General features: G+C 44.3%; 1 protein-coding gene across 3 annotated transcripts in view; it reads right to left on the bottom strand.

The window, feature by feature from the left end:
- The window catches only part of LOC140187828 (N-terminal EF-hand calcium-binding protein 1-like), a 198,934-nt gene that overhangs the window by 75,532 nt on the left and 99,939 nt on the right, over positions 1 to 23,463 (bottom strand). For all 3 annotated transcript variants that reach the window (XM_072243620.1, XM_072243631.1, XM_072243626.1), the window contains 4 exons: positions 18,443 to 18,467; positions 17,854 to 17,962; positions 11,408 to 11,433; positions 6,696 to 6,793 (listed from right to left, as the gene is read on the bottom strand). In XM_072243620.1, coding sequence (XP_072099721.1) covers positions 6,696 to 6,793; positions 11,408 to 11,433; positions 17,854 to 17,962; positions 18,443 to 18,467 — 258 coding nt within the window. The remainder of the gene's footprint in view (positions 1 to 6,695; positions 6,794 to 11,407; positions 11,434 to 17,853; positions 17,963 to 18,442; positions 18,468 to 23,463) is intronic.

Genomic DNA, 23,463 nt, shown 5'->3' with positions numbered 1-23,463 from the left:
CTCCCACATTCCCACGACTTACGGTCTTGGGCATGTGACGTTGGCGCCCCAAACATGGCGATGCTTGCAGGCTGCCGCCAGCATGTCCTCGGACTGTGTTGGTCATTGGCGCAAATGGCACATTTCACTGTATGTTTCGACGCACATGTGACAAATAAAGCTAATAAGGGTGCATCACAACCTGGTATGGAAGTTGTCCTGTCCAAGACTGGAAGAAGCTGCAGAAGATCGTGAACACAGCCCAGCACATCACACAAACCAATCTTCCATCCTTGGACTCACTTTACACCGCACGCTGTCAGAGCAGTGCTGCCAGGATAATCAAGGACACGACCCACCCAACCAACACACTTTTCGTCCCTCTTCCCTCCAGGAGAAGGCTCAGGAGCTTGAAGACTCACACGGCCAGATTTGGGAACAGCTTCTTTCCAACTGTGATAAGACTGCTCAACGGATCCTGACCTGGATCTGGGCCGGAACCCCCAAATATCCGGACCTGCCTCTCGGTTTTTTTTGCACTACCTTACTTTCCATTTTTCTATTTTCTATTTATGATTTATAATTTAAATTTTTAATATTTACTATCAATTTGTAATCCAGGGAGCAGGAAGTGCAAAATCAAATATCGCTGTGATGATTGTACGTTCTAGTATCAATTGTTTGGCGACAATAAAGTATAAAGTATATTTCTTTAATCTTTCAAAAGAACATCGGTTTGATAATCCTTATGTGTTTCAGTCCAGTCTGACATTTATTTGATCATTTACTGTTTTGGTGCTCTATATGAGAATAGGGAATCCTCCATCTCAGCTCTCTGTGAACTGGTGTGTGTCCAACAGTGACCAGGCTTACTACCTCTTTCAAACTCCAAAGCTAAATGGTAATGCTGGGCTTTCTGCATCTTGATTCATAGACTCAGGAGGTTTTAGAACATGAAAAAATGCCTTCAATCCAACTCGTCTATGCCAACCAAGATTCCTTTCGAAACTGATCCCTTCTGCCTGCATTCAGCTCATTTCCTATAAATCTTACCTATCCATGTGGCCGTTCAAATGTCTTTTAAACATTATGGGGGAAGGGGGAAGGGGAGGGGTCAATGGTTTTGCTGCTGCTTGTGCGAAAGGAGGGGGAAGGGGGCTTCCGCGTTTCCATGTTTCTATCATTCATTCTCTGGTGTTCTTGTTTCATGGATGTCTGTGAAGAGCATGAATTTCAGGTTGTATACTGTATACATTCTCTGATAATAAATGAAACTTTGAAGCTGTCTCTGCCTTATCCTCTTGACAGCTCGTTCCACTAACCTCTGTGTGAAAACTTGCCCCTCAGATCTCCGAAAACATCTTTCCCTTCTCACCTTAAAACTATTCTCTCTAGCTTGTGACGAAAAACCATGTTATCAGAAGATTGATGCTAATGAGAAAGAGATAAGGGAGACAATGGAGGAACGTTCAAAATGTTAACAAGAGAGAAGAAAGAGATAACGGAAAAGAAACACATTTCAGAATATTGACAGACTGGTTGCTTTGAACCTGAACTGTTTGAAGTTTGATGGACAGGCGATACCCCAGCAGGGGGATAAAAGGAACAGGTTCGCTAAGGCACAACACGCACCATGAGATCACGAGATAATGAGACCCTGGAAGAGCGGTGTGCCCTCACAAGTTGGTGGGAGTTTAGAGATCCGGTCGCGGGAACTGACCATAGACGCACAGGGTGAAAAGGGTACGATCGGTGGGAACCTGGTGTGTGAGTCCACCCTTGCCTGGGTGCTGGGTTCACCGCGGAAGAACGGTCATATCCGAAATAGAGGGGTCACAATCGGTGACCACAGAAGACATAAAAGGGTCCGCCCAAAACGACCTGTGAACATCAAAGGTCTGCTGAATCAAATTTGCATTCCCTCTCTCTCTCTCTCTCCAACGGCACAACAGCCATTACTGCGAACTGTACTAAGCTGAACTGAACTCTGCGTCACTTGAGACTGATCATTTTACCCCTAGACTGCGATAGAGCTTGGTTGATTCCTATTACCCTAGTTCTGTGTACATGTGTGTTTTATCATTGCTAACCTGTTCCATTTATATCCCTACGATTAGAGTACCGTGTTACTTATTTCTCTAATAAAACTTTATTAGTTTCTATTAAACCAGACTCCAACACGTGGTCCATTTCTGCTGGTTTGGCAACCCAGTTACGGGGTACGTAACAAGCTTTAGACTCCCCTTTCCTGAAAAGGATGGTGCTAGCAAACAATGTGACCAATGGCAACGTCATTCAGACAGTTCACGTAAGTAACTACTCCTTTTCCTTCTTCTTCTTTCAAATATGATTCTGCTACTATTGGAACCTGTGATTTACATTTTCATGGTGTGTCTTCCGGCTGATTGAGTGATCTGGCACTTTGCTGTCTCCAAGGAAGTTCAGTGAAGTTTGGAGCAGAGTGTGCAGCCTGGAGAACATGACCGACTCCATTTTTTGCTGACTAAAGAGGAGAGCAAGACTGAAATCAACGTGGAAGGTGAGTGGGCGTTCAGCACCATCTGCCTGCATTTGACCAGTCCCTCTCTCCCTCTTGCTTGCTGCTGCCTGATGAGGGTGCCTGCATTTGACTGACCTCTCTCTCTCTTTATCACTCATTCCTGCCAGAGCAAGGTGCCAGTGTCTGACCCTTCTCTCTCTATCGCTCACTGCTCTCGGGGAAGGTGCCGGAGTCTTGGGTCTTGGGCAAGGTTTAATCGATGTGGTTTGTGGATTGGACTCTGCGGTTCATGTTACGATGTGTTTCTAGTTTCTGGGTACTCCTTTTTTATTGCTATTTTGTGTGGTTTTGATCGGAGCAGACTGGCTCTGTGTCCTGCAGTCAACAAATGACACAGCACTAAAATGAACTGAACTGAACTAAACTTTATAAACATTCCTAGACAGCTTCAAAGGTTTGATGATTCATATTCTGTGTTTTTCTTTTTTTTTTGCTATTTGTGTGATTCATCCTTTTTTTGTGGGTTTTGGTGTTTTGTGTTTTCTTTGAACGGGTTCCACAGTGTTTCTTTGTTTTGTGGCTGTCTGTGGGAAGATGAATCTCAGGGTTGTATACTGCATACATAATTTGATAATAAATGTTCTTTGAATCTTTGGGAAAACAGATGTATATATTCCTGGATCAGCATTGTTATCAGGTCACATCTCCACCATCAGTGTAACACTCACAACACGCTGGAGGAACTCAGCAGGTCGGGCAGCATCCGTGGAAACAATCAGTCAATGTTTCGGGCCGTTTCCGACCTGCTGAGTTCCTCCAACGTGCTGTGAGTGTTGCTTTGACCCCAGCGACTGCAGAGTATTTTGTGTCCACCATCAGTGTGATCAGCAATCAACAAATGCCTGTTACGCCACTGACGTTTAGGGCAGCAATGTCTGCCTTTGGCCATCTTCTCTACAGTGCCCCAGAAGTGATTCAAGGTCCTCACTTCTGCCTCTACGGTAAGATGCCAAGTTGTCTTTGGTCTCCCGCATTTCCTCCACCCTTCAGGGATCCAATGAAGAGCTGTCCTAATGATGGAGCCAGCCTCTCTTCTCATTACCCTCAGTGTGAGATGAGTAATTAATGGCTAGGATTTGCTGAAGAAATACATCTCAAGGGTGCCCTGCCATTGTATGTAGGTTTAGATCAGGGGGTCCACAGACCCCTTCCTGAATGGTATTGGTCCATGGCAGAAAAATGGTTGGGTACCCCGGTTCCGATGTTGTCATATTTGACCACAAGGCAAATTATTAGATTAGATTAGATTAGATTCAACTTTATTGTCATTGTGCCGAGTACAGATACAAAGCCAATGAAATGCATTTAGCATCTGACCAGAAATGCAAAGAATAGTGTTATTTACAAAATAACTGTGAATAAAAAATGTGCTACAGCACACAGATATAAAAGTACTGAGCCAGCACAATATGGGTGCAATACTACTTAGCGCTGTGATGTGAGGTTCAGCAGTGTCACAGCCTCAGGGAAGAAGCTCTTCCTGTGCCTGCTGGTGCGGGAGCGGAGGCTCCTGTAGCACCTACCGGACGGGAGGAGAGTAAAAAGTCCATGGTTAGGGTGAGATGCATCCCTGATAATGCTTTTCGTCTTGCCCAGGCAGCCTTTATGGTAGATGTTCTCAATGGTGGGCAATTGGGTGCCGATAATCCGCTGGGCAGTTTTCAACACACGCTGGAGTGCTTTGCAGTCCGATACGGGACAATTGCCATACCACACTGAGATGCAGTTGGTCAGTATGCTCTCAATGGTACAGCGGTAAAAGTCCTAAGTATCCTGGGACAGAGGTGAGCTTCCTTCATGTTCCGCAGGAAATAATGATATTGAGCTAATGAGACCGCAGGGTATTTGGTGCCTAGCAAGAAAAGCTATCTCATGTGACCACATCACATTCCAAGGGACCAGTGAATGAATTCCCCCTCACACTTTGAACTGTCTGTAACATTCTTTGATCATTTTTTCTGCTTTAGGCCAGTGTGCAATTAACGTTTTTGAGGCTGGGGACTCCATACTTCCAGCCTTTCAGTTAGAAGGCAGCAGAGACACACTTCCATTAAGTTGCTATTTTTACAGCTGAATGTTTTCTGCAAATGCAGGTGCTGAAGATTTCCACAGCAGCAAGGAAATTAATGGGTGGCTCACAGTTCACTGACGCAGTGTTGCAAAGCCACAGTTGGACTGCACTGGCCCGGTTCTCATTAAATGCTACCACAATTAAATACTGACAATGTAGTGGCAGAGAACTACTGGGATTCTCCACACAAATATGGGCTTCCTTAGGTAGTTTGACTGACCTTCTAACACCCCAAAGCTTCTCTGCCATCACGTGTTCGACGGAGTAGGTGCCGCTTACTTAGGATGGGTTTGGCTCAAGCAACAGAAAAGGAGCTCAAAGCCATCCAGGAGAAAGTTCTCCACAGACCTGCTGTCTAAGTTGGTGATAGGAAGGTAAGTGCAATGTTAGTACTCATTTCCAGTGGACTAGAATATAAAAGCAAGGATGTGATGCTGAGGCTTTATAAGGCATTAGTCAGACCATATTTGGCATATTGTGAGTAGTTCTGGGCCCCTCATCGAAGAAAGGATGTGCTGGGATTGGAGAAGGTCCAGGAAGGTTCAAGAGAATGAAAGGGCCAATGTCTAAGGAGCATCTGATGGCTCTGGGCCTGTATACACTGGAGTTTAGAAGAAGGAGGGGGGATCTCATTGAAACCTATCGAATACTGAAAGGCCTAGATAGAGTGGATGTGGATTCGGATATTTCCAGTAGTGAGAGAGCCTAGGACTAGAGGGCATGGCCTCAGAATAGAAGGACATCCTTTTAAAACAGATGTCCTATCTAAATTAGGATTGATCTTAACCGAATCCTAATAAGGTTAGCAATTTATTTAGCCAGAGGCTGGTGAATCTATGGAATTCATTGCCAGAGAGGGCTATGGAGGTCAAGTCAGTGGCTATACTGACAGGTTCTTGATCAGTAAGGGCATCAAAGGTTATAGAGAGAAGACAGGGAATGGGACTGAGAGGGATAATAAATCAGCCATGATGGAATGGCGAAGACTCAATGGGCTGAATGGCCTAATTCTGCTCTTTATTAATGGGATTCCCTTCCTATCTTTCCCTTTACAACAACATTACACTACTGACTAATGTACTCCAGTAAGCATCTGAACAGAAATACAGTCAACAAGCAGGTTTAAAATGGTGGCTTCCTGCAGTGCAATATATAGTTGGCAACAAAAAATAGATTTACTGGTGCAAAAAATACTACATGAACTTTTGAACAGGTCTTCAGGGATTTTGCTTTAGTTATTGTTGCTAAAACTGAAAGGCTTAAACCCTGCTTGTGCTGCATAACATATAGTATTGTACTGAAATCTTATCCATTATTCTAATGGATTTCAGAAGGAGAATTCAGCATGGAGACACCATGACTTCTCGCATTTAGCGTTATGCTCCAGGGATACATTAGGAGTTAGTTATCAATATAAAAGGGGCTTTTTTATCCAAAAGGTGACTGCAATGCTTGGATGAACAAGTACTGAGATAAAGAGCACAGACGTATTAAATTAAAAGTTTTCCAGATACAGGAGAGGAAGGGAGGGGGCAGGGCGGAGAGGAGAGAGGGAGGGAGGAGAGGAGAGGGGGAGGGGAGGGAGAGGGGGAGAGGGAAAGGAAAGGGGAGGTGGAGGGGGAAGAGGAAATGTGAGAGTGTTTAAAGGTAATAGAGATGAGAGATGGAGAAGGGAAGGGAGATGGAGGGTGAATGAGAGCGGGGAGAGGGAAGAGGGAGAAGAGGAAGGGAGGGGGAGGGAGAGGAATAAAGGGAGAGTGGGAGAGATGGAGGCGAATGGGCAGGTTGCATGGCTTGTTTCTGGTGTAGTGACTTCTATGTATGTACATGAAAACGATTTGCAGAACTGTGGGAAAGAGCAGTTTACTAGAGCTGTCATTTACCTGATATACCAATGGCCTCCTTTTCCACTGTAATTCACACCTTGTCTCAGTTAATTTGACATCAGGCACAAAATATTCTTGCAGTGTGAATCATGAAGGTGTGGCAAGTACTTGGGACATGGGAGGGGATTGGTAATGTTATTCGGCAATGACAGACTCTTTGAGATTTGATTGCATGCAGCCTGGACTCACTGTGACGTACCTTTTTGGTTTTGTCCATGGCCTTGAGAATAGAGATATTGAGCTGGTCCAAAGCGGACAGGACACTTTCATACTCCCCCATGTGCTCGTAAAAATACTCTGGAAAAACAAAAGTTACAGCTTTCAGGTCTCTCAAACTCAGGGCAACTTGTCTGTCTTTATACAATGTACGAGAGTGGATCTGTAGGATGTCACAAAATGGTTTACAGTCAAGGATCGAGGTCCAAGGTTGTTTGTCACTCGTCAGTCCATGAGTGTAAAGGAGAGCAAAATGATTGTTACTCTGGATCTGATGCAGCATAAAAAACACAATTAGGACTGTTACGATGGGAAAGAGCTTCTTCCTCCAGACCATGAGACTACTGAACTCCCTGTCACCATCCAGGTCTCATCACATAAGAAGCACCAGTAGCGTTACACTGTTTATTTTTTAACTTGTGTCATACAGTAAATGCACCTTATTACTTGCTAATTTATTTGTGGTGATATTACTTAAGTGTTGTGCGCGAGTTATATATATTGTGTTGTGCAGCAGGTCCGAATGAACGTTACTTTGTTTGGCACTGTGCATGTATGGGGTTGAACGATAATAAACTGAACTTGAACGATAAGCATAAAGAACATGGAGTAACGAAAACAATAAACACAGTAAATATAACATCTCCTCCTCGCTGACAATCAACACTGGCGCACCTCAGGAGTGTGTGCTTAACCCAGTGCTCTACTTCCTCTACACCCACGACTGTGTGGTTAGGCACAGCTCAAATACCATCTATAAATTTGCTGATGATGCAACCATTGTTGGCTGAATCTCAGATGGAGACAAGAGGGCGTACAGGAGCAGGGTATACCAGCTGGTTGAGTGGTGTTGCAGCAACAACCTGGCACTCAATGTCAGTAAGACAAAAGAGCTGATTGTGGACTTCAGGAAGGGTAGGATGAGTGAACACATACCAATCCTCATAGAGGGATCAGAAGTGGAGAGAGTGAGCAGCTTCAAGTTCCTGGGTGTCAAGATATCCGAGGACCTAACCTGGTCCCAAAGTATCGATGCAGCTATAAAGAAGGCAAAACAGTGGCTATATTTCATTAGGATTTCAAGGAGATTTAGTTTGTCACCTAAAACACTCAAAAACTGATACAGATGTACTGTGCAGAGCATTCTGACAGGCTGTATCACTGTCTGGTATGGCGTGGGGTGGCTATTGCACAGGATCGAAAGAAGCTAGAGAGAGTTGTAAAATTGGTCAGCTCCATCCTGGGCACTAGCCTCCGTAGTATCCAACACATCTTCAAGGAGTGGTGTCTTAGGTAGGCAGAGTCCACCGTTAAGGATCCCCATCGCCCAGGATGCCTTCTTAACACTGTTACCATCAGGTAGGAGGTACAGAAGCCTGAAGGTGCACACTCAGCAATTCAGGAACAGCTTCTTCGCCTCTGCCATCCGATTCCTAAATGGACATTGAACCCACGGACACGACCTCACTACTTCTTTATTTCTGTTTTTTTGCACTACTTCTTTAACTTAACTATTTAATAGACATATATATACATATAGACTTAAAGTAACTCAGTTTTTTCCTCAATATTCATTTATCATGTTTTTCATTGTACTGATGGTGATATTAAATTTGATTCTGATTCTACAAACAACAATGTAGTAACAACTTCAGTGTAGGTCAAGAGCTCCCACTGCTGATGGCTTTTGCCTCTGATGTGTACGTGAACACTGAGCAGTACAGAGACACAGCAGTGAACACGGCTGCCTCATAGCTTCAGGCGTCCCAGGATCAATATCAATCCTGACATCAGATGCTCCCATCGTGGAGTCGGTACTTTCTCCCCGTGACCATGCCCCTTTTCTCTGGGGGTCTCTGATTTCTGATCTCGTCCCAGAGACACACTGGCACATTAATCATGCTTTCTATAGAAGGATATTCAGAAGGAACTGATGTGTATATGAGGGAATAACTATTTTATTTAGAGATATGGCATGGTCCAAGACCCTTCCAGCTCAACAAGCCTGCTTCAACCAATTCAAAGTTCAAAAGTTCAAAGTAAATTTATTATAGAAGTACATATATATCATCATACACAACTGTCAGATTCATTTTTCTTACAGGCATTTACAGGAAAATAAAGAAATAGAATAGAACTTAAGAAGACTATAAATAACAAAGACTGATGAACAACCAACGTGCAAAGTAAGACAAATTATGCAAATAATACAAAAAGTATATAAAAAATACTGAGTTTGTAAAGTCCGTGCAAGTGAGGTTATGGAGGCAGTTCAGAGTGGAGGTGAGTGATGTTATCATGGCCCTGATAGTTGTATGGTAATAACTGTTCCCAAACCTGGTGGCGTGGGGCCTAAGGCTCCTGTACCACCTGCCTGATGGTAGTGGTGAGAAGAGAGCTTGGCCTGGATTGTGGGGATCCTTGATGATGGACGCTGCTTTCTTGTGGCTGCACTCCTTGTAAATGTGCTCAATGATGGGGAGTTATTTGCCTGTGATGGACTGCGCTGTACCCCACTACTTTTTGTAGACCCATGTGACCAATTAACCTACTAACCCGTACATCTTTAGAACGTGGGAGGAAACAGCAGCACCCGAAGGAAACTCACACTGTCACGGGGAGAACACACAACACCCTACAGACACACTCGCTCACTCGCAAGGCTAACATCTGGATGATGAACTACAGCAAGCTAATGCAATGTTATTACTGCTCAGAATTAGGTTTAGTGATTCTGGAATCAGGACTGATGAAGTGACTCAACCCAAAATGTCAACTTCATTTCCCTCCACAGATGTTGCCTGACCTGCGATTTCTCAGAGCATTTTGTGAGAGCTCTCTCTCTTTTGCCCATTACACCACTGACATTTAGGGCAGCAATGAAGGTCCTCCATCTCTGGCAATGTTCACGGCCTCCTCCATCGTGTCAGTAGCTTCTTCACTACTGTCAGTCATGCAAATCCCGGGTGGAGACTCAGGAATACCGTCACACTTAGATGTAGGATTCCGTAACAATTTTATTTTACCAGTCAGGGTTGTTAGCCTTGAGCTGAACCCTCAAATCTGGAGGACCAGTGGACCACTCTTAGTCTGGCCTCTACCCTTTGACCTGTTTGGTATGGGTGACACTACCAAGAGCCAAAGCACAAAGCCCTGACTCCAGCCAGCATACAGTAGCTGTTGGGTCACTGAGGCACACAAGCCACCAAACTCTATGACAAGGTTGTAGTCCTCTTGGAAGAGTATTTTGTGTGCATTGTTCAAAATTTCCAGCATCTGCAGAATCTCATAATGAAGTTGAGAGGATATTGCTGGGACTGGAAAATGATAGCTTGAGGAGAGACACTCTATGTTGAGCTAGATTATTTTGAAGAAAGAAGATTGAGGATTTAAAGTGAATAAAGTCATGAAGGTCCATGACAGAACAAACAGAAAGGACCAATTTCCCCTTGAAAGGGACCCTTAAAGACTTAGGTTTAAGTTCACGGCTGGAAAGGTGAGAAGGGAGCTGAGAGAAAAAAACAAACAAAAGAAAGTCTGCAGATACTGGAAATCCAAAGCAACTCATAGAAGCTGCTGGAGGAACACAGCAGGTCAGGCAGCACCTATGGAAATGAGCGTACAGTCGATGTTTCATGCCAAGACTTTTCAATCAGGACTGAGAAGGAAGAAGGAAGATGCCAGAATAAAAAGGTGGAGAGAGAGGAAGGAAGCTAGCTGGAAGGTGATAGGTGAAGCCAGGTGGGTGGAGAAGGTCAAAGGCTGGAGAACAAGGAATTCTGATAGGAGAGGAGAGCGAACTAGCGGAGAAAGGGAAGGAGGAGGGGACCCAGGGAGATGAGGCAAAAGGCCAGAGTGGAGAAGAGGGGAATCATGAGTGATTGGGGACTGAAGTTCTCTGGAAGGGTGAGAGGTGTGGATACAGCCTTCGCCACTACCCACACCATCTACATGAAGCAATGCCTCAAGGAGGCAGCATCTCGCATCAAGGATCCCACCGTCTGGGTCTTGCCTGCTGAATTCCCACAACTCCAGTTTCAGGTACAGCTACAACCAACAGGTCCCTGAACTACCTGCACAACCTTGAGCATTTGAAAACAAACTCGACTTGACTTAACTTGACAGAGGCAGAAACCCTCCCTCACTTAAACTGAAGCTAAGTGAGCACTTGAACCATTACTAATCGAGAGTAGGGGACGTGGGATTAATCTATTGTCTGTTTTTCGTCAGCATGGGAATGATGGGCCAAGTGGCTTTATCCTGGAGGTAAATTTCTCTGTTCCTGTTTCCTCTGCCTATGATTTCAGGAAGAAGGAAATGGTTAGCTTCCTCTACCTGTGAGTTCAGGAAGAAGGGAATGGTTAGTAACTGGGTCGTGTTCTCTGATGCTGTTTACTCTTCAATACATCAGCTGTCTCCAAACAATTGATGCATAACCTTGCTTAGCAAGTCTCAGCAATTGACCGGGAGCCACATCATTCTTTAGGCTTGAAGGATCAGATTTGACAGACTGACTGAGTTCAGGGAAGATGCATCTCTTCAGGGGAAATGGCACCAGGTCTGCGGGTTGTTAAACAGCCCAGGAACATGAGTGAGAGCCGTCATTACTCCCCGAGGATCGATGCAAATCACTACGTGAAATAAAGCAACATAAAGGACTAGCAGAATACGAAAGGAATAATACTTGTGACTTACCACACAGTTCTTCCGTGTCCAAGTTGCTGTTGGAAGGGTTAAGAAAAATTAAATCAGAATGACACAAGCAACAGTTATAATTATTAAAAACATGAATTGTAAATGTAAACATTTAAAACAGTAGCGTAACAATTTTAGGTTGATAAGCTCAGCTTGAGTGACAGTGACTTCTGGCATTGTGGAGAGCAATACCACAGAGGAAGGCCTATTGGTCCATCAAATCCATGCCAGCCATTAATAACCCATCAGTACTAACCCCACAGCTAATGGCATGCTGGCCTTCATAACAAGGGGAATTGAGTATAAGAGCAAAGAGGTCCTTCTGCAGCTGTACAGGGCCCTGGTGAGACCACACCTGGAGTACTGTGTGCAGTTTTGGTCTTCAAATTTGAGGAAGGACATTCTTGCTATTGAGGGAGTGCAGCGTAGGTTCACAAGGTTAATTCCCAGGATGGCAGGACTGTCATATCTCGAAAGATTGGAGCGACTGGGCTTGTATACTCTGGAATTTAGAAGGCTGAGAGGGGATCTTATTGAAACATATAAGACTATTAAGGGATTGGACACACTGCAGGCAGGAAGCATGTTCCCGCTGATGGGTGAGTCCAGAACCAGAGGCCACAGTTTAAGAATTAGGGGTAGGCCATTTAGAACGGAGTTGAGGAAAAACTTTTTCACCCAGAGAGTGGTGGATATATGGAATGCTCTGCCCCAGAAGGTTGTGGAGGCTAAGTCTCTGGATGCTTTCAAAAAAGCTCTTAAAGATAGCGGAATCAAAGGTTATGGGGATAGGGCAGGAACTGGATACTGATAGTGGCTGATCAGCCATGATCACAGTGAATGGCGGTGCTGGCTCAAAAGGCCGAATGGCCTACTCCTGCACCTATTGTCTATGTCTATTGTCACACCTTTAAGAGGACCACAACCTTGTCATTGGGTTTGGAGGCTTGTGTGCCTCAATGACCCAGAGAGCTGTGTTGGCAGAAGCCAGGGCTTTATGCTTTGGCTCTTGGCTGAGTCACCTATGCTCAACAGGTCAAAGGGCAGAGGCCAGACCAAGAGCGGCCCACCAGTCCTCCAGGTTCGGGGTTCAGCTCAGGGTTAACAACCCTGACCGGTGAAACAAAATCGTTACGGAAACAGCAATGAGGAATCCTGAGTGTGATGGTATTATGCCATATAACCATATAACAATTACAGCACGGAAACAGGCCATCTCGGCCCTTCTAGTCCATATAACCATATAACAATTACAGCATGGAAACAGGCCATCTTGGCCCTTCTAGTCCATATAACCAGATAACAATTACAGCACGGAAACAGGCCACCTCGGCCCTTCTAGTCCATATAACCATATAACAATTACAGCACGGAAACAGGCCATCTCGGCCCTTCTAGTCCGTGCCGAACTCTTACTCTCACCTAGTCCCACCGACCTGCAACTCAGCCCATAACCCTCCATTCCTTTCCTGTCAATATATCTATCCAATTTAACTTTAAACGACCACATCAAACCTGCCTCAACCACTTCTGCTGGAAGCTTGTTCCACACAGCTACCACTCTCTGAGTAGAGAAGTTCCCCCTCATGTTACCCCTAAACTTTTGCCCTTTAACTCTCAACTCATGTCCTCTTGTTTGAATCTCCCCCACTCTCAATGGAAAAAGCCTATCCACATCAACTCTATCTATTCCCCTCATAATTTTAAATACCTCTATCAAGTCCCCCCTCAACCTTCTACGTTCCAAAGAATAAAGACCCAACTTGCTCAACCTTTCTCTGTAACTTAGGTGATGAAACCCAGGTAACATTCTAGTAAATCTTCTCTGTACTCTCTCTATTTTGTTGATATCTTTCCTATAATTCGGTGACCAAAACTGTACACAATACTCCAAATCTGGCCTCACCAATGCCTTGTACAATTTCAACATTACATCCCAACTCCTATACTCAATGCTCTGATTTATAAAGGCCAGCATACCAAAAGCTTTCTTCACCACCCTATCCACATGAGATTCCACCTTCAGGGAACTATGCACCATTATTCCTAGATCTCTCTGTTCTACTGCATTCTTCAATGCCCTACCATTTACCATGTATGTCCTATTTTGATTAGTTCTACCAAAATGTAGCACCTCACATTTATCAGCAATAAACTCCATCTGCCATCTTTCAGCCCACTCTTCTAACTGTCCTAAATCTCTCTGCAAGCTTTGAAAACCTACTTCATTACCCACAACTCCACCTATCTTAGTATTATCTGCATACTTACTCATCCAATTTACCACCCCATCATCCAGATCATTAATGTATATGACAAACAACATTGGACCCAGTACAGATCCCTGAGGCACACCACCAGTCACCGGCCTCCAATCTGACAAACAGTTATCCACCACCACTCTCTGGCATCTCCATTTTACTACTTCAATATTAATACCTAACGATTGAACCTTCCTAACCAACCTTCCGAGTGGAACCTTGTCAAAGGCCTTACTGAAGTCCATATAGACAACATCCACCGCTTTACCCTCGTCAACTTTCCTAGTAACCTCTTCAAAAAATTCAGTAAATTTGTCAAACATGACCTTCCACACACAAATCTATGATCCAGGTAATTATATATACCATCTCTAAGAATACTTTCCATCAATTTACCCACCACTGACGTCAAACCCACAGGCCGATAATTGCTAGGTTTACTCTTAGAATCCATTTTAAACAATGGAACAACATGAACAATACGCCAATCCTCCGGCACAATCCCCGTTTCTAAAGATATTTGAAATATTTCGGTCAGAGCCCCTGCTATTTCCACATTAACTTCCCTCAAGGTCTTAGGGAATATCCTGTCAGGACCCGGAGACTTATCCACTTTTATATTCCTTAAAAGCTCCAGTACTTCCTCCTCTTTAATCATCATAGTTTCCATAACTTCCCTACCTGTTTCCCTTATCTTACACAATTCAATATCCTTCTCCTTAGTGAATACCAAAGAAATGAAATTGTTCAGAATCTCCCCCATCTCTTTTGTCTCCACACATAGCTGTCCACTCTGATTCTCTAAGGGACCAATTTTATCCCTTACTATCCTTTTGCTATTAATATAACGGTAGGAACCCTTGGGATTTATTTTCACCTTACTTGCCAAAGCAACCTCATATCTTCTTTTAGCTTTTCTAATTTCTTTCTTAAGATTCTTTTTACATTCTTTATATTCCTCGAGCGCCTCATTTACTCCAAGCTGCCTATATTTATTGTAGATATCTCTCTTTTTCCGAACCAAGTTTCCAATATCCCTTGAAAACCATGGCTCTCTCAAACTTTTAACCTTTCCTTTCAACCTAACAGGAATGTAAAGATTCTGTACTCTCAAAATTTCAACTTTAAATGACCTCCATTTCTCTATTACATTCTTCCCATAAAACAAATTGTCCCAATCCACTCCTTTTAAATCCTTTCGCATCTCCTCAAAGTTAGCCTCAAAGTTATTGCTGAGTCTCCAGTTGGGACTTGCATGCCTGACAGTAGTGAAAACTGAGAGGAAGCTACTGGCACGGTGATGGAAATCCTGAACATCACCAGAGATAGAGGACCTTCATTGCGGCCCTGAACGCTAGTGGTGTAACGGGCAGTAAGAACAAAGTACAGTAGTCCCACTTTTCTTTTATTTTCTCCACATTCTCATCACCTCTCCCAAGATTCTAACACTCACTCACACATGAGGAGTATTTCTCAGTCACTAATTAACCTACCAATCTGCTGTCTATTGGATACAGGAGGAAGGCCGAGCACCCAGAGGAAACCCACAGGGCGTCAGGGAGAACATGGACGCTCTCTGCAGATCACACCGGAGGCCAGGGTTAACCTGAGTCTCTGGTACTGTGAGGTAGAAGTTCTTCAAGTTCTGTCTCCGTGCAGTTTTATCAGTCCTGTGTTACCAAAACATATCCTACGTGTAACCCTACAGATCCTCTCATCACGATCCCTCAGTCTATTCCCTCTTTGGAACAGAACAAGAAACCTAGGCAAGTGTGTTCAGCTCCTTCCCAAGTTACAACCCTCTGACCGACAGGAGGTACTGAATAAAGTAGCCACTGAGTGTATGTTCATGGTCCCTACTGCTGTAGCCCATCCACTCCAGCTTGAAGCATTATGTGTGCAGAGATGCTCTTCTGCACAGCGCCGTTTTGATGCGTGGTTATTTGAGTCACCTGTCAGCTTGAACCAATCTCGCCATTCTCCTCTGACCTCTCTCATAAACAAGGCGTTTTTGCCCACAGATCTGCCGCTCACTGGATGTTGTTTTGCTTCTTACACCTTCCTCTGTAAACTCTAAGGAATGTTGTCTATGAAAATCCCAAGAGATCAGCAGTTTCTGAGATTCTCAAACCACCCCATCTGGCACCAACAATCTCTCTGGCTATCTATCCCATAGGATGATGACGGTTCCTTTCAGTCAGTTAGTGGGGTTTACCCCACTCCTCAGAGGAACAGCGTGTGCGTGAGTGGATTTTAGGTGAGTAGGGGGTTGCACAGGTCCAGACCCACCCTCTCGACATCCCCTCTCGGATCCAGCAGCATGGTGGGGTCCAAGACGGCTGGGGGATGTTCTGTTGCAGAGAATGGCCGGACCAAGCTTCAATGCAAGGGAAGCCCTTTCCGCACTTCACGGCACATGTTTGCTGGATGGTCGTTGACCCTATGAGAGGGTTCATCCACCTTTGACAGGTCTTGTTTTTCGTCCTGCAGGATGCCTAGCCACTGTCCTCACCAGGCAAGCCTGGTGGGGGAGCCGGTTTAGTCAGCGACCACCCGACTATGTGACAGGTAGTACTGGGTTACATGGTACCGGTAGCACTCAGACAAGTGACCAGACCAGAGCACCAACAATCATTCCACAGTCAAAGTGACTTAGGTCACATTTCTACCCCATTCTGATGTTTGGTCTGAACGACAGCTGAACCTCTTGACCATGTCTGCATGTTTTGTGCATTGAGTTGCTGCCACATGATTGGCTGATTAGATATTTGCATTAACAAGCAGGTGTACAGATGTACCTTAAAAAGTGGCCACTGAGTGTAAATACAGTCTGTACATACAAAGAACTGTTCAGAGGTCTAGTGGGATGGATCTGCCATCTGTTCCTGTGAATAAACAGTAAACCGTGAACCTGGGAACAATGGATAGGATGTTCGACTCTTTAAGCTTAACCCAGGGTTCAGTTAGATCACCTCTATCTTAATCCCAGCACTATTATTATCTGTTTACAGAACAGAGGTATTGTTGGCTATCTTCCTGAACTTCTACATCTGTTCTGTAACCATTAATAGCTTTTCCTAACAAAAACCTTCCGATCAGTTTTCACACGTCTGACACCAGAAGTGTGTTTTTCTGGAGAAGACTGCTGCAAACCGCCACTATTTTTTTTTGTTCCCTGACATCATGCATCAATGCTGTAGCAACTCTGATAATCAGGGGCTCTCAGGGTTTTAGTGGTGCTGGTCTGGCAGATGTTCCGGGCTACTGGATATTATGCTTACCTTTAATTCACTTCTTTTCGATGTTAGATAGTACGTGCCTTTTCTGGGTTATGAACACCCGACTTGTCTAGGACTCTCCCTAGATATGAACAAGTCCCCATAATATTATTAAGTTCTGAAGATTGACATGTGTCCTTAAGTTTGTTCCTACTAATGGCAGAATTTGGTTCTTCTCTCTCTCCACATTCAGTAATTCTTTTTTCTTATTAGTTTCAAGTTCCTTAAGGTTGTCATAGCCAGGAGTGGTAATGGGAAAAAGCTCCCACTACCTATTAAATGCTCCCAATGGCGCGCACCTCAAATAGCCTCTGACAACCAGGTCCAGCTCCTGGCCTTCACGTGTGGCTTAGCTACCAAGCCTGGCAAAACTATTTCTACTGACAGGAGCTGGGGCAAAGGCAGGTTACTGACACTTTAAAGCCAGTCACTCGGGGCAGATGGGGCTTGTCAGCCGTGGTAGGCAGTTAATTTAGGAGAAGGAAAACTCTGATTTCAAACCTCCGCTACCTTGTGGCAATAGCCACTCATGGGGAAGTCTTCAGGAGTAAACCCCAAGGAAAAATCCAGAGCTGGAGTCCATAAAGCAACCTTACGTTGAGTTCAATGCTGACTGGCAACTCCTGCGATGCCACTGGTGCCAAACTGTACCGGTCTCTGCTGTTCCCTTGGATTCATCAATTGTGTGGAGAGGGGAAGCCTGCTACATGGGCAACAGCTTGCTCTCCATATCGTACTGCCCCGGCTTGCATACCTAGACAGCTAGGATGCAACATCCATGGTCGGCCCAATCAATCAGAAACAACAGCCCCCACTTCTCCTGTCCTCCCTGTGAACTACCCAGGCAGAATCCACAGAAAACAACGCAACACCAATTCTACCACATGCTCCGCTGCATGGTACTTACTCAGTGTGGTGTTTGTCGATCTTGTGAAACAGCTCCCGTAATTCATCGGTGCTCAAGACGCCATCAGCAAAGTAGGCTTTAAACTCATCGAAGGATAATTTTCCATCATCTGTAAGAGGTAGGGAAGGGAGGTTGTAAAATTATCCACAGGGTTTTGGAGCATTTGGTAGGTTTTAGCCCAGTCTAATACATTCACACAAGAGCTGGTCATTAAAGCATACATGTATCAGCAAAACACATCAAAGTTGCTGGTGAACGCAGCAGGCCAGGCAGGATCTATAGGAAGAGGTTAGTATACTGGGTGTGATATACTGTTCGTATATTGTGTGTTGTATACTGTTAGAATACTGTGTGTGGTATACTGTTAGTATACTGTGTGTGATACACTGTTAGCATACTGTGTGTGATATACTGTTAGTATACTGTGTGTGATATACTGTTAGTGTGCTGAGTTTAGTATACAGTTCTCATGCTCCTGCAGTCAATTATTGCTGTAAAATTTTACGGAACAGAGATAACAGCTACTGAAATAATAAACACAAGAGAGATATAACATTTAGCTATTGAATAGAATATTTCCTCAACTCACCATTCTTGTCTGCCCTTCGAAATATCTGCAAACAGTAAGATTGTAAACATTAATCTCACACAATGACAACAGCCAATGCATTGTAACAAAACTGAACACTTATTGTATCGGCATTAAAAACTAAGTATTTATTTATTTTATTAATTTTTATTTAGAGATACAGCATGGAACAGGCCTTTCTAGCCCAATGAGCCACGCTGCACAAAATCCCCCGATTTAACCCTAGCTTAACCATAGGACAATTTACAATGACCAATGAACCTACTGATGGTACGTCTTTGGACTGTGGGGGGAAACTGAAGCACCCGGAGAAACCCATAGGTTTACAGGGAAACTGTACAAACTGTTTACAGATAGCACCAAGCTCCAGCACCCTGAGCCGTAGTAACACCACGCTAACCACTACGCTACGCTGTGCCCCAACTAGCAACAACTAGGTAATTCTGGTCAGCATGAAGTAGGAATATTCAAGAAAGGGGCAATGGACAAAGGATTTCAGTTGGACACCGTAAGACCATAAGCCTTGACGGGAAAGTAAGTATCATTCTCCATGGAGAAGATTTGATAGAGGCTGACATGGTTACCACGGTAGCGTAGTGGTTAGTGCAATGCTATTACAGCTCAGCTGTTCTGGAGTTCGGAATTCAATTCTGGCACCGTTCTGTAACAAGTCTCCGACCATCCTCCCTGTCGAATGAGTGGGGTTTCCACAGGTGCTCCCATTTTCTCCCACAGTCCAAAAACATACCGGGTAGGTTAATTGGTCATTGTAAACTGTCCCGTGATTGGGCTAGTTAATCGGAGTTGTGGGGGGGTTACTGGGGTGCTGCGGCTCAAAGGGCCAGAGGGGCCAACTCCACACTGTATCGCTAAATCAATCAATCAATCAATAAATGACCTTGAGTTCCAGATTGGGTGGGAAGATGTACTTTGTTCACAGAATGGAGACACAAATCCAAAAAATGAGAAAAACAAGCAGAAATGTGATGGAGAGGTTCTTTTACACCGTGTGGTTATGAACTGCAATTCACTGCCTGCAAGGAAGAGCGAAAAGGGAACAATCAGGAACTTTGAAGGAAAATTAGAAAGGCATTTGAGGATAAACATCAACTCTTCATAGATGCTGACTGGCCCACTGAGCTCCTCCAGCATTTTGTATGTGTTGCTGAGGGAAAGTAACCTGCCAGGCTACAGGACTGGTACTGATGAGGCTGAGGAGAGGGTCATCATCAACTCATTGGACTGAAGAGCGGCCTTCTGCACCGTAGCAATTCCTTGTGTTCTTTCATACACATCAAGTTGGTTTATAGACAATCTGCAACAAGAGCCCTGCAGGCTGCCCCCAGCATACTCTTGGCCATTGACACAAACAACGCATTTTACTGAATGCTTCCATGTATGTGTGATAAAGAAATGTGAATCTGAATCATTATTGCAAGGCAGCGAGAGCCGTACTGAACAAAATCATGCGGCAGTTGTACAGCGTGCCGAATAGTTCTACTGGGAGCATCATGGGCAGTGCAGTCTCAGTACCAGGGACAGGCCCCGTCTACCCTACAGCACCGTGTGGCTTTGCTGAGTTGATTGTTGAGGTAAAGGGGCTTGTCCTGGTTGGAGGAGTTAAAACTGGGCCACACTGGGGTGGCATGGTAGCACAGTGGCTCACATAATGCTTTACAGTACCAGCAACCCGCTGCTGGCTGTGAGGAACCCGTACGTTCTCCCCGTGACCACGTGGGTTTCCTCTGGGTGCTCTGGTTTCCTCCCATAGTCCAAAGATGTACCTGTCGGTAAGTTAATTGATTGTTGTAAATTGTCCCGTGATTAGGCTCGGATTAAGTCGGGGGATCGCTGGGTGGCTCGGCTCCAAGGGCCAGAAAATAAATCATAAATAAATTAATAAACTGAAGTTTAGAAAAAGGAGAGGGTATCTCAGTGAAATATTCAGCTTTTGAGGAGCGATTGATGGTAGATCATGAAGAACTGTTTCCTCTAACTTAAGTAATTCCTGAGTCTCAATGTTAGGACCCCCCCTCCCTTTGAGATGACGACATAGTTCTTTACACAGAGGGTCTATCTCTGTTCTTCCCGTGTCTCTCTGAATCATTCTCTCTCATTCACTCTGTCTTTTCTCTTTCCTGGTCATCTTCTGCCCTTCTTTTGTTATCTGTTTCTCTCTGCCCCCTCACTGTTTCTCCTTCTGTCACTATCTCTTTGCCCCCTCTGTTTTCCTCGCTCTGTCCTCCCCGTCTGCTCCCTCTCTCCCTTTCTGTTCTCCTCTCCTTTCTGCTTCTCTCTGTTTTCTTCTGTACCCATTTCCGACTCTGCTCTTGCTCTCCTGTCCCTTCCCCACACTCCATTGAATTTGTTTGTTCTCTTTCTCTGCTCCCCACTTCTCGCTTTCTCTGTTCCTTTCTTGCTTTCTTGACATTGAATCCATGAACACTACCTCAATTTTTGTTATTTTTGCACTACTACATATATATATAGTACCTGTATATATTTACTGTAATTCACAATTTTTTCCTCTTTTATTAATGCACTGCACTGCTGCTGCAAAGACAACAAATTTCACGACATATGCCAGTGATATTAAACCTGATTCTGATTCTCTTGCAAGAGAGATGCTTTCATTATTGTTGAGAGTCTATTTGGCTTAAACTCAAGTACTGCTGCTGAATACACTAAACCAGGAGTCAGCAGATAAATGGCCTCAACATCAAATGCAGATCAATGATAACTAATTTGCCTCTTGAAGCAGTGATAAGATTGATTATCAATTTCAGTTCATCTATTAAAAAATACTTACCATTGAAAGCATGCTCCATCTAGTAGTGAAATTACATTGCTCAATAAATAAATAATTGGACCATAATTCTTAGTGTTGCCATGGCAACTGAGTGAGTCAGCTGGAAGCCAGAGAGGGTGAAAGAATTGAAAAAAAATTCACTGCAATTGGAAAAACCCCAGAGGAATTGAGGTAGAAAGGATCTCATTATCCATTTCAAAGTACCGCAAAGGGGTCCTAGATATCAGAATCATGCCCTAAGATGGTCCAAAGGGAATGCAGAGAAATGGGATTGCCCCTGGATTTTTTTGGTGTGTTTCCACATAGACCCAAGTGTCCTGCAAAAACAAAAATGCCAAATTGGTCAAAAGGACACCAGCTCTAAAACAGGACCTAAGACCAGAGGACACAGCCTCAGAATAGAGGGACATCCTTTTAGAACAGAGATGAGGAGGAATTTCCTTAGCCAGACAGTGGTGAATCTGTGGAATTCATTGCCACAGGTGGCTATGGAGGCCAAGTCTTTGGGTATATTTAAGACAGAGGTTGATAGATTCTTCATTAGTAAAGGGCATGAAGGGCTATGGGGAGAAGGCAGGAGATTGGGGCTGAGAGGGAAATGGATCAGACATGATGAAATGGTGGAGCAGGCTCGATGGGCCAAATAGCCTAATTCTGCTTCTTTATCTTACGGTCTTATAGTCTCTGGGCGATTCCTGATTGGGAGGCTTACCAGAATTTCCACATCTCTTAGCACTTCACTCTGCAAGGACCAAGCCTTCGGTGAGATTTTGGCTTCAGCAGAGGAGGGGAAGACCGCAGGGAGAGGGAGTCACCTCTCACATTCACACAAGGAGACAAGCTAGTGCTAGTCTAGTCAGGAACATCCTGCATGTCAGAGCAGATGGGAAACCCAGCAAGCCCAATGGACAGAGCCCACTTACAGTCGCCAAGAGTACTCTTTACTAGGAATGAAATACTCCTTATTCTTTTGTATTTATTTAGTGATGCAGCACTTCCCGCCCAAGGCATCCACACCACCCAATTACATCCATGTGACCAATTAACCTATTAACCTGTACGTCTTTGGACTGTGGGAGGAAACCAGAGCACCTGGAGGAAACCCACAGGGAGAACGTACAAACTCCTTACAAAGAGTGGCAGCAAACCGAACCCAAGTCATTGGCACCATAATTGTCTTACTCCAACTGCTACGCTACCGTGCTACCCTGAAAACGAACTGAACTGAAAGGAACTGTTCCTCGGCTCCTCATAAAGAGGAGCCCGGTACCCTGCAACCCGTGATGTGGGGATGCTCACGGATATGTATTTTAGGCAGAAGTCTGGGTTCCTTAAGTGAATTTAGAAAATACTGAAATATCATAACAGACTATTGAGATAATTAAAACAGGGTTTCATACATCCTTGGATTACAAATAAAAGCAGGTGTTCTGGTAGGCTGCAGTGTGGCTTATTTTGGGCACTTTGACTTTGCCAGTTTCTTATAAAAAATCTCTCTTCTTCCTTTCTTCCTTTCCTCCTTCAATCTATTAAGCATTCTATCTATTTATCAATCTATCAAGCTATCTATCTATATGTCTATCCATCTATCAAGATATCCATTTACCTATCTATCTATGTATCTATCTACCTGAAAGCCCCTGGTTTCCTTGGCTGCGTAACTCTAGGAAAGACACTCTCCAGTCTCCCAGACGGCTTCCCCACCCCAAACCTCGGTTTGTGTGGATGCTGTGTAATTTGCAACCCTGTTACAACTCAGTGCCAAGAAGTAACAGACAACATACTGCATACGATTAAAGGAATTAAATTTATGAATCTTAACTTAACTAAAGGGTTAGTAAAGAAAAGCAAAAAGAAAAGGGTCCATTTTAATTAAACAGTCACATGTGCACAAGTTGGAGCTCAGCATTTCACCATATTCACTGAACCTCAATCGATCTCGGCACTTGGCTTCATCCAATCACGGTCCCAATTCCAGGTTGAATCCTACGACCTGTTCTGTCCTGTGTCATCTCTCTTCATCTCCTACTGAACGAAAGCCCCAAGCCCAACCTTAGTGTCCTTCACCAGAAAAATCTCCTTCCACTTCCACCATCCTAATTGAATGGGACACATTCCTCATCATCCCCTATCTTCAACAATAACCCAAACAGGCTGACAGCAGAACAGACCACTCTTACAGAACTGCTAAATGAAATTCCTACAGCATAAC

The sequence above is a fragment of the Mobula birostris genome, chromosome 2 (assembly GCF_030028105.1).
Source record: "Mobula birostris isolate sMobBir1 chromosome 2, sMobBir1.hap1, whole genome shotgun sequence".
Lineage (NCBI taxonomy): Eukaryota > Metazoa > Chordata > Chondrichthyes > Myliobatiformes > Myliobatidae > Mobula > Mobula birostris.
Note: the sequence above shows the minus strand (reverse complement) of the source record. Positions and strands in the feature narration are given on the sequence as shown.